At 45.0% G+C, this 16,354-nt stretch overlaps 1 protein-coding gene across 1 annotated transcript in view; it reads right to left on the bottom strand.

The window, feature by feature from the left end:
* LOC121552486 (zinc finger FYVE domain-containing protein 1) overlaps nt 1–16,354 on the bottom strand; it is a 32,154-nt gene that overhangs the window by 2,689 nt on the left and 13,111 nt on the right. Inside the window, 7 exon segments of the mRNA XM_041865428.2 lie at nt 2,985–3,098; nt 3,496–3,676; nt 5,233–5,403; nt 10,815–10,932; nt 12,466–12,563; nt 13,149–13,257; nt 16,086–16,192. Coding sequence (XP_041721362.2) covers nt 2,985–3,098; nt 3,496–3,676; nt 5,233–5,403; nt 10,815–10,932; nt 12,466–12,563; nt 13,149–13,257; nt 16,086–16,192 — 898 coding nt within the window.

Raw genomic sequence — 16,354 nt, 5'->3', positions numbered from 1 at the left:
GAGAGGACCAGAGAGGGGGAGCGGAGAGGACCAGAGAGAAGGGGAGAGCGGAGAGGACCAGAGAGGGGGAGCGGAGAGGACCAGAGAGGGGGAGCGGAGAGGACCAGAGAGGGGAGGGAGAGGACCAGAGAGGGGGAGGAGGACCAGAGAGGGGGAGCGGAGAGGCCCAGAGAGGGGGAGGGGAGAGGACCAGAGAGGGGGAGCGGAGAGGACCAGAGAGGGGGAGCGGAGAGGACCAGAGAGGGGGAGCGGAGAGGACCAGAGAGGGGGAGCGGAGAGGACCAGAGAGGGGGAGCGGAGAGGACCAGAGAGGGGGAGCGGAGAGGACGAGAGAAGGGGAGAGGCGTTTTCATACTGGCCCCGTGTAGCTCAGTTGGTAGAGCATGGCGCTTGCAACGCCAGGGTTGTGGGTTCGTTTCCCACGGGAGGGCCGCTATGAAAAATTTATGCACTCACTAACTGTACGTGGCTCTGGGTAAGAGCGTCTGCTAAATGACTAAAATGTAAAATAATGTAAAAAATGAGACGACGCAGGCAGACACGTCAGTTTTGGGAGGACATGGCTATGTCAAAGTGACCCATCCATCACAGTTCTCTGTCGTAAGCCTCTATTAAAGCTGCAATATGGAACTTTTTGGGTGACCCGACCAAATTCACATAGAAATGTGAGTTATAGATCTGTCATTCTCATTGAAACCAAGTCTAAGAAGCGGTAGATCTGTTCTATGTGCGCTATTTCTATGCTTCACGTTCTTAAGTTTCGTTTTTTGCGTCTTTTACTTTTGGTTTTCTACACCAGCTTCAAACCTCTGAAAATACAATCTTTTGGGTTATGGAAAATATATTTTTAGATGGTACAATGATTTTCTACACAATGACTGCTTGTTTTGTCACATACACTGAACTTATGCAAACTATTAGAATTTTAGCAACCAGGAAATGGCTGAGTGATTTCTGCATATTGCACCTATAAGCCTTTTAAATATTTTAAACCTTATATCTCTTATTGACACTCAGTGGCCAGTTTATTAGGTACACCTCCTCCGTTCACGAAAATGATTCGCTCCTACAGACAGTGAGTCACGTGGCCGTGGCTTGCTATACAGTGAATTCGGAAAGTATTCAGACCACTTTTTCCACATTTTGTTACGTTACAGCCTTTTCTAAAATTGATTAAATTATTTTTCTTCTTCATCAATCTACAGAAAATACCCCATAATGACAAAGCAAAAACAGGTTTTTAGAAATTTTTGCAAATATCTTATTTACATTAGTATTCAGATTCTTTGCTATGAGACTCGAAATTGAGCTGAGATGCATCCTGTTTCTATTGATCATCCTTGAGATGTTTCTACAACCTGATTGGAGTCCACCTGTGGTAAATTCAATTGATTTAACATGTTTTGGAAAGGCACACACCTGTCTATATAAAGGTCCCACAGTTGACAGTGCATGTCAGAGCAAAAACCAAGCCATGAGGTAAAAGGAATTGTCCGTAGAGCTCCAAGGCACAGATCTGGGGAAGGGTACCAAAACATTTCTGCAGCATTGAAGGTCCCCAAGAACACAGTGGCCTCCATCATTCTTAAATGGAAGAAGTTTTGAACCACCAAGACTCATCCTAGAGCTGGCCGCCCGGCCAAACTGAGCAATCGGGGGAGAAGGGCCTTGGTCAGGGAGGTGACTCTGGTCACTCTGACAGACCTCCAGAGTTCCTCTGTGGAGATGGGAGAACCTTCCAGAAGGACAACCTTCTCTGCAGATCCCACCAATCAGGCCTTTATGGTAGAGTGGCCAGACAGAAGCCACTCCTCAGTAAAAGGCACATGACAGCCCGCTTGGAGTTTGCCAAAAGGCACCTAAAGGACTCTCAGACAATGAGAAACAAGATTCTCTGGTCTGATGAAACCAAGATTGAATTCTTTGGCCTGAATGCCAAGCATCACATCTGGAGGAAACCTGGCACCATCCCTACGGTGAAGCATGGTGGTGGCAGCATCATGCTGTGGGGATATTTTTCAGCGGCAGGGACTGGGAGACTAGTCAGGATCGAGGGAAAGATGAATGGAGCAAAGTACAGAGAGATCCTTGATGAAAACCTGCTCCAGAGCGCTCAGGACCTCAGACTGGGGTGAAGGTTCACCTTCCAACAGGACAACGACCCTAATCACACAGCCAAGACAAACGCAGGAGTGGCTGCGGGACAAGTCTATGAATGTCCTTGAGTGGCCCAGCCAGAGCCCGGACTTGAACCCGATCTAACATCTCTGGAGAGACCTGAAAATAGCTGTGCAGCAACGCTCCCCATCCAACCTGACAGAGCTTGAGAGGATCTGTAGAGAAGAATGGGAGAAACTCCCCAAATACAGGTGTGCCAAGCTTGTAGCATCATACCCAAGAAGACTTGAGGCTGTAATCGCTGCCAAAGGTGCTTCAACAAAGTACTGAGTAAAGGGTCTGAATATTTATGTAAATGTGATATCAGTTTTTTTGTTTTAATACAACATTTCTAAACACCTGTTTTTGCTTTGTCATTATGGGGTATTGTGTGTAGATTGATGAGGAGAAAAAACAATTTAATCAATTTTAGAATAACCAGTACTCACCCAGAGGGATGTATGTAGCAGTGATAACAGAGTAGTCTAGACTACAGTACTCACCCAGAGGGATGTATGTAGCAGTGACCACAGAGTAGTCTAGACTACAGTACTCACCCAGAGGGATGTATGTAGCGGTGACCACAGAGTAGTCTAGACTACAGTACTCACCCAGAGGGATGTATGTAGCGGTGACCACAGAGTCGTCTAGACTACAGTACTCACCCAGAGGGATGTATGTAGCAGTGACCACAGAGTAGTCTAGACTACAGTACTCACCCAGAGGGATGTATGTAGCGGTGACCACAGAGTAGTCTAGACTACAGTAATCACACAGAGGGATGTATGTAGCGGTGACCACAGAGTAGTCTAGACTACAGTACTCACCCAGAGGGATGTATGTAGCGGTGACCACAGCTCCTAGTGTATTCTGAACAGCCTCTCCTACTCTCCTACTGAGTGTCCCTCCCTCCTCCTCCTCCAACGCTGCATCCAGCAGCTCTACAACACACACAGAGAGAAACAGTAGAAAACAACCACTGATTTATGATGAACATATTATTCCTAAGATATGTGTAAGCCAGAAAATAAGAGTAGGAAATCAAAAGTAAAGAGGGAAATTGTCTGTTACCCTGGTTACACGATTTAGACTTACAGGAGCAATTAGGATTAAGTGCCTTGCTCAAGGGCACATCGACAGTTTTTTCACCTAGTTGGCTCGAGGATTAGAACCAGCAACCTTTCGGTTACTGGCACAACGCTCTTAACCACTAAGCTACCTGCCGCCCCAATGTTCATGTGGCATCCAGGTTTATCTAAAGAGTATTCTTTAAAGACCTATTGGGACATCATAGGATAACTGTTGAGACATCATGTTTGATATACAACATGTCCTTACCTTCTGAGATGCCCCGGTTATGGAAGCAGGCGTCACAGACCCGTACGGGGGCGAGCCCCCAGCCCCTCTCTGGAACAGGGCGGTTCATGGAGGAGCAGCCGTCACAGAAACCCTCTCCGCAGGCACGGCAGTGGTGCTTAGTATCGTTGTCCTGGAACACCTCACTGCACTTAGCACATTTCTGTTACAGAGACACAGAGAGCACAGGAGACAGATTATATCACAGGCTCAAAACACAATCACACATAGGAGCAATGGATAGTCTTTACACAGTCATAGGAGCAATGGATAGTCTTTACACAGTCATAGGAGCAATGGATAGTCTTTACACAGTCATAGGAGCAATGGATAGTCTTTACACAGTCATAAGATCAATGGATAGTCTTTACACAGTCATAGGAGCAATGGATAGTCTTTACACAGTCATAAGATCAATGGATAGTCTTTACACAGTTATAGGAGCAATGGATAGTCTTTACACAGTCATAAGATCAATGGATAGTCTTTACACAGTCATAGGAGCAATGGATAGTCTTTACACAGTCATAGGAGCAATGGATAGTCTTTACACAGTCATAGGAGCAATGGATAGTCTTTACACAGTCATAAGATCAATGGATAGTCTTTACACAGTCATAGGAGCAATGGATAGTCTTTACACAGTCATAGGAGCAATGGATAGTCTTTACACAGTCATAAGATCAATGGATAGTCTTTACACAGTCATAGGAGCAATGGATAGTCTTTACACAGTCATAAGAGCAATGGATAGTCTTTACACAGTCATAAGAGCAATGGATAGTCTTTACACAGTCATAGGAGCAATGGATAGTCTTTACACAGTCATAGGAGCAATGGATAGTCTTTACACAGTCATAGGAGCAATGGATAGTCTTTACACAGTCATAGGAGCAATGGATAGTCTTTACACAGTCATAGGAGCAATGGTAGTCTTTACACAGTCATAGGAGCAATGGTAGTCTTTACACAGTCATAGGAGCAATGGATAGTCTTTACACAGTCATAGGAGCAATGGATAGTCTTTACACAGTCATAGGAGCAATGGATAGTCTTTACACAGTCATAGGAGCAATGGATAGTCTTTACACAGTCATAGGAGCAATGGATAGTCTTTACACAGTCATAGGAGCAATGGATAGTCTTTACACAGTCATAGGATCAATGGATAGTCTTTACACAATCATAGGAGCAATGGATAGTCTTTACACAGTCATAAGATCAATGGATAGTCTTTACACAGTCATAAACAATAATCCAAGACAACATGGACATGTCTAAACATTTTCACTGCACAGCTGAGGCATGAGAACTCAACTTAGGGAATCACTGGCTAGGAATGCAGTACATCTGACTGCCCTACATACCTCTTAATAAAATAGAGAAAGAAAGACGGAAAGAGAGAGAGAGAAAGAGAGAGAAAGAGAAAGAGAAAGAGAAAGAGAAAGAGAAAGAGAGAGAGAGAGAGAGAGAGAGAGAGAGAGAGAGAGAGAGAGAGAGAGAGAGAGAGAGAGAGAGAGAGAGAGAGAAAGAGGGAGAGAGAGAAAGAGAAAGAGAAAGAGAAATACTTTAAATCCTCTGCACTACAACCCTCCCAGAACCTTCATTACCAGTATGTCACTGCACTTCCATGTTGGTTCTGAAGATGCATATGTCAGCCATTTTGGATCCATGCTGTGTCTAAACCTGTATGTCCAGATGGCTGTGAGGACCACGTACCAGGATGAGGGAGTTGGGTTTCCAGTAGGCCGGGGCAATCTGGTCGGTGAGCCAGGAAGTGACAGCTTTGGCAGGTTTCACACTGAGCTCTGACACACTCTGGGAGATGTAGTTCACACCGTCCAACAGTCTCTGGGCTGCATTGTTGTTGTCCTTCAGAAAACCATCCGACTGGAGAGAGGAGAGGAGAGGCGGCGAGCGAGAAAAGGCAGAGAGGGTGAGAGAGAGAGAGAGAAGAGGGAGGAGGAGAGAGAGAGAAGAGGGAGAGAGAGGAGAGGAGAGAGAGAGAGAGAGAGAGAGAGGGTGAGAGAGGGAGAATGAGAGAGGGAGAGAGAGAGAGAGAGAGAGAGAGAGGCGGAGGTAGAAGGAGAGAGAGAGAGGAAGAGGGAAAGAGACAGAGGGCGGGGGGGAGGGGGGGAGTGGGGGACATCGTTAATGGCAGGGCGAAGGGTGACTCTGGGTAGGTTTACTTATTGCTCGGCACTAGGAAACAGTGCAGTCGACTATGCCATAACAGATATGGAGCGAGAAAAAAATCAATGCCTTTATGGTCATGCCCTCCCGTCCTCATACAAGTGGACCAGAACCTAAACTCTACCCCCTCCGGCCCACATACTGTACAAGTGGACCAGAACCTAAACTCTACTCCCTCCCGTCCTCATACAAGTGGACCAGAACCTAAACTCTACCCCCTTCGGCCCACATACTGTACAAGTGGACCAGTACCTAAACTCTACCCCCTTCGGCCCACATACTGTACAAGTGGACCAGAACCTAAACTCTACCCCCTTCGGCCCACATACTGTACAAGTGGACCAGAACCTAAACTCTACCCCCTCCGGCCCACATACTGTACAAGTGGACCAGTACCTAAACTCTACTCCCTCCGGCCCACATACTGTACAAGTGGACCAGTACCTAAACTCTACTCCCTCCGGCCCACATACTGTACAAGTGGACCAGTACCTAAACTCTACTCCCTCCGGCCCACATACTGTACAAGTGGACCAGTACCTAAACTCTACCCCCTCCGGCCCACATACTGTACAAGTGGACCAGTACCTAAACTCTACCCCCTCCGGCCCACATACTGTACAAGTGGACCAGTACCTAAACTCTACCCCCTCCGGCCCACATACTGTACAAGTGGACCAGTACCTAAACTCTACTCCCTCCGGCCCACATACTGTACAAGTGGACCAGTACCTAAACCTCTACTCCCTCCGGCCCACATACAAGTGGACCAAAATGAGCCATGTTGAATGAGGCAGCGTTAAATAGCATGGAAATTGAAAACTTGATTTACAGTTCTTTTTACATTTACATTTTTACATTTTAGTCATTTAGCAGACGCTCTTATCCAGAGCGACTTACAGTTAGTGAGTGCATACATTTTCTCTTTTCATACTGGCCCCCGTGTAATCGAACCCACAACCCTGGCGTAGCAAGCGCCATGCTCTACCAACTGAGCTACACAGGCCCCAATTTTACCAAATTTAAAGATGACAAAAGTGGCATTAATTTAGACAGTAATAAATGTAGATACAGTGGGGAGAACAAGTATTTGATACACTGCCGATTTTGCGGGTTTTCCTACTTACAAAGCATGTAGAGGTCTGTCATTTTTATCATAGGTACACTTCAACTGTGAGAGACGGAATCTAAAACAAAAATCCAGAAAATCACATTGTATGATTTTTAAATAATTAATTTGCATTTTATTGCATGACATAAGTATTTGATCACCTACCAACCAGTAAGAATTCCGGCTCTCACAGACCTGTTAGTTTTTCTTTAAGAAGCCCTCCTGTTCTCCACTCATTACCTGTATTAACTGCACCTGTTTGAACTCGTTACCTGTATAAAAGACACCTGTCCACACACTCAATCAAACAGACTCCAACCTCTCCACAATGGCCAAGACCAGAGAGCTGTGTAAGGACATCAGGGATAAAATTGTAGACCTGCACAAGGCTGGGATGGGCTACAGGACAATAGGCAAGCAGCTTGGTGAGAAGGCAACAACTGTTGGCGCAATTATTAAAAAATGGAAGAAGTTCAAGATGACGGTCAATCACCCCTCGGTCTGGGGCTCCATGCAAAGATCTCACCTCATGGGGCATCAATGATCATGAGGAAGGTGAGGGATCAGCCCAGAACTACATGGCAGGACCTGGTCAATGACCTGAAGAGAGCTGGGACCACAGTCTCAAAGAAAACCATTAGTAACACACTACGCCGTCATGGATTAAAATCCTGCAGCGCACGCAAGGTCCCCCTGCTCAAGCCAGCGCATGTCCAGGCCCGTCTGAAGTTTGCCAATGACCATCTGGATGATCCAGAGGAGGAATGGGAGAAGGTCATGTGGTCTGATGAGACAAAAATAGAGCTTTTTGGTCTAAACTCCACTCGCCGTGTTTGGAGGAAGAAGAAGGATGAGTACAACCCCAAGAACACCATCCCAACCGTGAAGCATGGAGGTTGAAACATCATTCTTTGGGGATGCTTTTCTGCAAAGGGGACAGGACGACTGCACCGTATTGAGGGGAGGATGGATGGGGCCATGTATCGCGAGATCTTGGCCAACAACCTCCTTCCCTCAGTAAGAGCATTGAAGATGGGGTCGTGGCTGGGTCTTCCAGCATGACAACGACCCGAAACACACAGCCAGGGCAACTAAGGAGTGGCTCTGTAAGAAGCATCTCAAGGTCCTGGAGTGGCCTAGCCAGTCTCCAGACCTGAACCCAATAGAAAATCTTTGGAGGGAGCTGATAGTCCGTATTGCCCAGCGACAGCCCCGAAACCTGAAGGATCTGGAGAAGGTCTGTATGGAGGAGTGGGCCAAAATCCCTGCTGCAGTGTGTGCAAACCTGGTCAAGACCTACAGGAAACGTATGATCTATGTAATTGCAAACAAAGGTTTCTGTACCAAATATTAAGTTCTGATTTTCTGATGTATCAAATACTTGTCATGCGATAAAATGCAAATTAATTACTTAAAAATCATACAATGTGATTTTCTGGATTTTTGTTTTAGATTCCGTCTCTCACAGTTGAAGTGTACCTATGATAAAAATTACAGACCTCTACATGCTTTGTAAGTAGGAAAACCTGCAAAATCGGCAGTGTATCAAATACTTGTTCTCCCCACTGTATATTAATCAAACTGGTTAAAACATGTAATCTAAAAAAGAAAGCACTACCAAAGAAAAAATAGTTTGACAAAGAATGTTCAACTGCAAGACCCTGTAAATCAGCAGACAGGTCTCATATGCCAACAGACCCTAATCCCTCTATATGACCTATGAGCTTGACAAAATAGAGGCAATCAATTAAAATTCATTTTGGGAATTATAGAGGAAATTAGAAAGCACTGTTAAAAAGAAAGACCTCCCATTTAAAGATGGGAATATCTGGAAAAAGCATTTTAAAAACCTCAAAATTCCAAAGAAAATCATTTAACTCCACCCAAACATCAGAAATATAACAATGAAAATAATTACACTGACCATAATATAAACGCAACATGCAACAATTTCTACGATTTTACTGAGTTACAGTTCATATAATGAAATCAGTCAATTTAAATAAATTAGGCCCTAATCTATGGATTTCACATGACTGGGAATAGAGATACGCACAGATCAAGATACCTTTAAAAAAAAGTAGGAGTGTGGATCAGAAAACCAGTCAGTATCTGGTGTGACCACCATTTGCCTCATGCAGCGCGACACATCTCCTTTGCATAGAGTTGACAGGCTGTTGATTGTGACCTGTGGAATGTTGTCCCACTCCTCTCCAATGGCTGTGTGAAGTTGCTGGATATTGGCGGGAACTGGAACACGCTGTCGTACACGTCGATCCAGAGCATCCCAAACATGCTAAACGGGTGACATGTCTGGTGAGTATGCAGGCCATGGAAGAACTGGGACATTTTCAGCTTCCAGGAATTGTGTACAGATCCTTGCGACATGGGGCCGTGCATTATCATGCTGAAACATGAGGTGATGGCGGCGGATGAATGGCTTGACAATGGGCCTCAGGATCTCGTCACGGTATCTCTGTGCATTCAAATTGCCATTGATCAAATGCAATTGTGTTCGTTGTCCGTAGCTTATGCCTTCCCCATACCATAACCTCACCGCCACCATGGGGCACTCTGTTCACAACGTTGACATCAGCAAACCGCTCACCCACACAACGCCATACACGCTGTCTGCCATCTGCCCGGTACAGTTGAAACCAGGATTCATCTGTGAAGAGCACACTTCTCCAGCGTGCCAGTGGCCATCGAAGATGAGCATTTGCTCACTGAAGTCAGTTACGACGCCGAACTGCAGTCAGGTCAAGACCCTGGTGAGGACGACGAGCACGCAGATGAGCTTCCCTGAGACGGTTTCTGACAGCTTGTGCAGAAATCCTTCGGTTGTGCAAACCCACAGTTTCATCAGCTGTCTGGTTGGCTGGTTTCAGACGATCCCGCATGTGAAGAAGCCGAATGTGGAGGTCCTGGGCTGGCGTGGTTACACGTGGTCTGCGGTTGTGAGGAAAGTTGGACGTACTGCCAAATTCTCTAAACAACATTTGAGGCGGCTTATGGTAGAGAAATTAACATTCAATTCTCTGGCAACAGCTCTGGTGGACATTACTGCAGCCAGCATGCCAATTGCACGATTCCTCAAAACTTGAGACATCTGTGGCACTGTGTTGTGTGACAAAACTGCACATTTTAGAGTGGCCTTTTATTGTCCCCAGCACAAGGTGCACCTGTGTAATGATAATGCTGTTTAATTAGCTTCTTGATATGCCACACCTGTCAGGTGGATGGATTATCTTGGCAAATGAGAAATGCTCACTAACAGGGATGTAAACAAATTTGTGCACACATTTTGAGAGAAATACACCTTTTGTGCGTATGGAAAATTTCAGGGATGTTTTATTTCAGGTCATGAAGCATGGGACCAACATGCTGCGTTTATATTTTTGTTTAGTGTAGAAAGACCCACCAATTACAATTTGGCTTAAACTATTTGACTCTGAAAATAATTCCAATCCTTCTATAATGGCAGAATAATTTGTGGGACAAAAACAATCATGGGATCCAGAATATTATCCTCACAAGTCTTTCTTATACAAACACCCCAACCCAGAGTGACTCTTTAGAGCAACTGGCCCAAAAGCACCAGCGAGAGCCAGAGAGAGAAAGGGGCAGTCGTAGGAGTGACGGGGAGGTCAGTCATTATGTATAGCTTATTGTGGTACATTCTAGTCAATTTGCTAAAACAAAGGCTTCATTGCCAAACTGAAACAATAAGACTACTCTGGTATGTGTCTGACTTCCTCTAAAGAAGAACACTGTGTAGAACTTCTAAAACAGAATGAAGTCAGAACAGTGCTGATAAATGATCCGTTTTGCCTGTTAGATCCAATGATTATGATTACATGGACGAGGGGGGTCTGATGAATACGGGAGCCCTCTATTGTTCTTACCCCAGGCCAGATGTGTTGCATTTCAGTCCTCACCACTGTGTCCACTGGGTCCTGGTCCCCTCCCCTCCCCTCCCCTCCCCTCCTGTTCTTACCCCAGGCCAGATGTGTTCTATTTCAGTTCTGACCACCGTGTCCACCGGGTCCTGGTTCCCGTACCAGTACTGCCTGCTTCTGTAGATCACCCCACAGTTGGGACACTCTATCACATACCTGTAAACAACAACAACAATACTACTTCAGTTCACTCTATCACATACCTGTAAACAACAACAACAATACTACTTCAGTTCACTCTATCACATACCTGTAAACAACAATAATACTACTTCAGTTCACTCTATCACATACCTGTAAACAACAACAATAATACTACTTCAGTTCACTCTATCACATACCTGTAAACAACAACAATAATACTACTTCAGTTCACTCTATCACATACCTGTAAACAACAACAACAATAATACTACTTCAGTTCACTCTATCACATACCTGTAAACAACAACAATAATACTACTTCAGTTCACTCTATCACATACCTGTAAACAACAATAATACTACTTCAGTTCACTCTATCACATACCTGTAAACAACAACAATACTACTTCAGTTCACTCTATCACATACCTGTAAACAACAACAATAATACTACTTCAGTTCACTCTATCACATACCTGTAAACAACAACAACAATACTACTTCAGTTCACTCTATCACATACCTGTAAACAACAATAATACTACTTCAGTTCACTCTATCACATACCTGTAAACAACAACAATAATACTACTTCAGTTCACTCTATCACATACCTGTAAACAACAACAATAATACTACTTCAGTTCACTCTATCACATACCTGTAAACAACAACAATAATACTACTTCAGTTCACTCTATCACATACCTGTAAACAACAACAATAATACTACTTCAGTTCACTCTATCACATACCTGTAAACAACAACAATAATACTACTTCAGTTCACTCTATCACATACCTGTAAACAACAATAATACTACTTCAGTTCATTCTATCACATACCTGTAAACAACAACAATACTACTTCAGTTCACTCTATCACATACCTGTAAACAACAACAATAATACTACTTCAGTTCACTCTATCACATACCTGTAAACAACAACAATAATACTACTTCAGTTCACTCTATCACATACCTGTAAACAACAACAATAATACTACTTCAGTTCACTCTATCACATACCTGTAAACAACAACAATAATACTACTCAGTTCACTCTATCACATACCTGTAAACAACAACAATAATACTACTTCAGTTCACTCTATCACATACCTGTAAACAACAACAATAATACTACTTCAGTTCACTCTATCACATACCTGTAAACAACAACAATAATACTACTTCAGTTCACTCTATCACATACCTGTAAACAACAATAATACTACTTCAGTTCACTCTATCACATACCTGTAAACAACAACAATAATACTACTTCAGTTCACTCTATCACATACCTGTAAACAACAACAATAATACTACTTCAGTTCACTCTATCACATACCTGTAAACAACAACAACACTACTTCAGTTCAGCTAACATACTCTCTCAGTTTTACTATCAGAGATCAGAAGTGATCAGCAAATGACTTTCCATTTGAGGTAGTGACTTACAGTGATATAAGAATATAGGATTCTATTCTTTAAGGATACAGGATATTATCGTCAGGATTTCTACGTGTCCAGCACTCACCCAGACCAGGCGTAGGTGGCCAGACCAAACCAGGGAGAGTCAGAGGAGGCCGACGTCTTGGGAATCACAATCACCTCCTTCCCTCCCTCATAGCACGCCTGAGGAGCAGAGCACACACGCCCAGACAGAGCCCTGTGAGTGAGTGTGTGAGTGAGTGTATGTGTGAGTGTGTGAGTGTGTGAGTGAATGTGAGTGTGTGTGTGTGTGTGTGTGTGTGTGTGTGAGTGAATGTCTTGAGTGTGTGAGTGTGTGTGAGTGTATGTGTGAGTGTGTGTGTGTGTGTGTGTGTGTGTGTGTGTGTGTGTGTGTGTGTGTGTGTGAGAGTGAGTGTATGTGTATGTGTGAGTGTGAGTGTGTGTGTGTGTGTGTGTGTGAGTGTATGTGAGTGTATATGTGAGTGTGTGAGTGTGTGAGTGTGAGTGAGTGTGAGTGTGTGAGTGTGAGTGTGAGTGTGTGAGTGTGAGTGCGAGTGTGTGTGTGTGTGAGTGTGTGAGTGAGTGTGAGTGTGAGTGTGTGAGTGAAGGTGAGTGTGTGTGAGTGTGTGTGTGTGTGTGTGTGTGTGTGTGAATGTGTGAGTGTGTGAGTGAGTGTGTGTGAGTGTGTGAGTGAGTGTGAGTGTATGTGTGAGTGTGAGTGTATGTGTGTGTGTGTGTGTGTGAGTGTGTGTGTGTGTGTGTTCCTACTTTACAGGTGTAGATGCGGTTGTCGTATTGAGCAGCGTAGCGACAGCGGTGTTTAGCCTCGTGGTCCACTTCCTCCTTCAGATGGTTCATACTGTTCTTACAGCCAGACCTGACAGGAAGTGGGTTGGTACACAGTGGTTAATTACTATGTTACCACTGTGCTGTTCTTACAGCCAGACCTGACAGGAAGTGGGTTGGTACACAGTGGTTAATTACTATGTTACCACTGTGCTGTTCTTACAGCCAGACCTGACAGGGAGAGGGTTGGTACACAGTGGTTAATGACTATGTTACCACTGTGCTGTTCTTACAGCCAGACCTGACAGGGAGTGGGTTGGTACACAGTGGTTAATTACTATGTTACCACTGTGCTGTTCTTACAGCCAGACCTGACAGGAAGTGGGTTGGTACACAGTGGTTAATTACTATGTTCCCACTGTGCTGTTCTTACAGCCAGACCTGACAGGAAGTGGGTTGGTACACAGTGGTTAATTGCTATGTTACCACTGTGCTGTTCTTACAGCCAGACCTGACAGAACATAGATGATGTTAGCAGGACTGAAAACTGGTGGGATATGTTTTATTGTCCAGTCCTGTTTGAATTAGCTAATTTATTCCTTGTATTTACATTTCCTGGTGGTAATTGCCAGTATAATTATCAGGTCATTACTACCGGTATGTAGCAACTCCAATTATATATTAATTGACCATGTAATAACGAAATACCAGGTAAACATCGTATGGTAATAGAAAGCATTCCTGTAAACTGAGCAGACAGCTGAGGATACCTGAAAACTGAGACAGAGAGAGAGACACCTTCCTACAGCTGAGGGATAACTGGAACACTGAGACAGAAGAAACACCTCCACAGCATGACAGAGAGAGACACCTTCCTACAGCTGAGGGATAACTGAACACTGAGACAGAGAGAGACTCCTTCCTACAGCTGAGGGATACCTGAACACTGAGACAGAGAGAGACACCTTCCTACAGCTGAGGGATAACTGAACACTGAGACAGAGAGAGAGACACCTTCCTACAGCTGAGGATACCTGAAAACTGAGACAGAGAGAGAGACTCCTTCCTACAGCTGAGAATACCTGAACACTGAGACAGAGAGAGAGAGACACCTTCCTACAGCTGAGGGATAACTGAACACTGAGACAGAGAGAGACACCTTCCTACAGCTGAGGATACCTGAACACTGAGACAGAGAGAGAGACACCTTCCTACAGCTGAGGATACCTGAAAACTGAGACAGAGAGAGAGACACCTTCCTACAGCTGAGGATACCTGAACACTGAGACAGAGAGAGAGACACCTTCCTACAGCTGAGGATACCTGAAAACTGAGACAGAGAGAGAGACACCTTCCTACAGCTGAGGATACCTGAACACTGAGACAGAGAGAGAGACACCTTCCTACAGCTGAGGGATAACTGAACACTGAGACAGAGAGAGAGACACCTTCCTACAGCTGAGGATACCTGAACACTGAGACAGAGAGAGAGACACCTTCCTACAGCTGAGGATACCTGAACACTGAGACAGAGAGAGAGACACCTTCCTACAGCTGAGGATACCTGAAAACTGAGACAGAGAGAGAGACACCTTCCTACAGCTGAGGATACCTGAAAACTGAGACAGAGAGAGAGACACCTTCCTACAGCTGAGGATACCTGAAAACTGAGACAGAGAGAGAGACTCCTTCCTACAGCTGAGAATACCTGAACACTGAGACAGAGAGAGAGAGACACCTTCCTACAGCTGAGGGATAACTGAACACTGAGACAGAGAGAGACACCTTCCTACAGCTGAGGGATAACTGAACACTGAGACAGAGAGAGAGACCTTCCTACAGCTGAGGATACCTGAACACTGAGACAGAGAGAGAACACCTTCCTACAGCTGAGGGATACACTGAACACTGAGACAGAGAGAGAGACACCTTCCTACAGCTGAGGGATAACTGAAAACTGAGACAGAGAGAGAGACACCTTCCTACAGCTGAGGATACCTGAACACTGAGACAGAGAGAGAGACTCCTTCCTACAGCTGAGGGATAACTGAACACTGAGACAGAGAGAGACACCTTCCTACAGCTGAGGGATACCTGAACACTGAGACAGAGAGAGACTCCTTCCTACAGCTGAAGGATACCTGAACACTGAGACAGAGAGAGAGACTCCTTCCTACAGCTGAGGATAACTGAACACTGAGACAGAGAGAGACTCCTTCCTACAGCTGAGGGATAACTGAACACTGAGACAGAGAGAGACTCCTTCCTACAGCTGAGGGATACCTGAACACTGAGACAGAGAGAGACTCCTTCCTACAGCTGAGGGATAACTGAACACTGAGACAGAGAGAGACTCCTTCCTACAGCTGAGGGATAACTGAACACTGAGACAGAGAGACTCCTTCCTACAGCTGAGGGATACCTGAACACTGAGACAGAGAGAGACTCCTTCCTACAGCTGAGGGATAACTGAACACTGAGACAGAGAGAGAGACTCCTTCCCTACAGCTGAGGATAACTGAACACTGAGACAGATAGAGACTCCTTCCTACAGCTGAGGGATAACTGAACACTGAGACAGAGAGAGAGACTCCTTCCTACAGCTGAGGATAACTGAACACTGAGACAGAGAGAGACCCTTCCCACAGCTGAGGGATAACTGAACACTGAGACAGAGAGAGACTCCTTCCTACAGCTGAGGGATACCTGAAAACTGAGACAGAGAGAGAGACACCTTCCTACAGCTGAGGATACCTGAACACTGAGACAGAGAGAGACTCCTTCCACAGCTGAGGGATAACTGAACACTGAGACAGAGAGAGACTCCTTCCTACAGCTGAGGGATAACTGGAACACTGAGACAGAGAGAATCCTCCCTACAGCTGAAGGATAACTGAACACTGAGACAGAGAGACTCACCCACAGCTGAGACAGATACTGGAGCAGGTGAAGTACTCATCAGGGAAGAAAGAGTTACTGGCCAGGTGCTCTTCTGGGATATCTCCGCTGAAACGCTCACTCAGGGCCTATAGATAGATAGACAGACAGACAGACAGACAGACAGACAGACAGACAGACAGACAGACAGACAGACGAGAGAGAGAGAGAGAGAGAGAGAGAGAGCGGGGGAGAGAGAGCTTCGTCACAGGTGTTGGTTTAAAACAGCTGCTGACACACACACTTGTACA

The sequence above is a fragment of the Coregonus clupeaformis genome, chromosome 36, assembly GCF_020615455.1.
Source record: "Coregonus clupeaformis isolate EN_2021a chromosome 36, ASM2061545v1, whole genome shotgun sequence".
NCBI classification, from domain to species: Eukaryota; Metazoa; Chordata; class Actinopteri; order Salmoniformes; family Salmonidae; genus Coregonus; species Coregonus clupeaformis.
The sequence above is the reverse complement of the archived record's forward strand: the minus strand, read 5'-3'. Positions and strand labels throughout refer to the sequence as shown.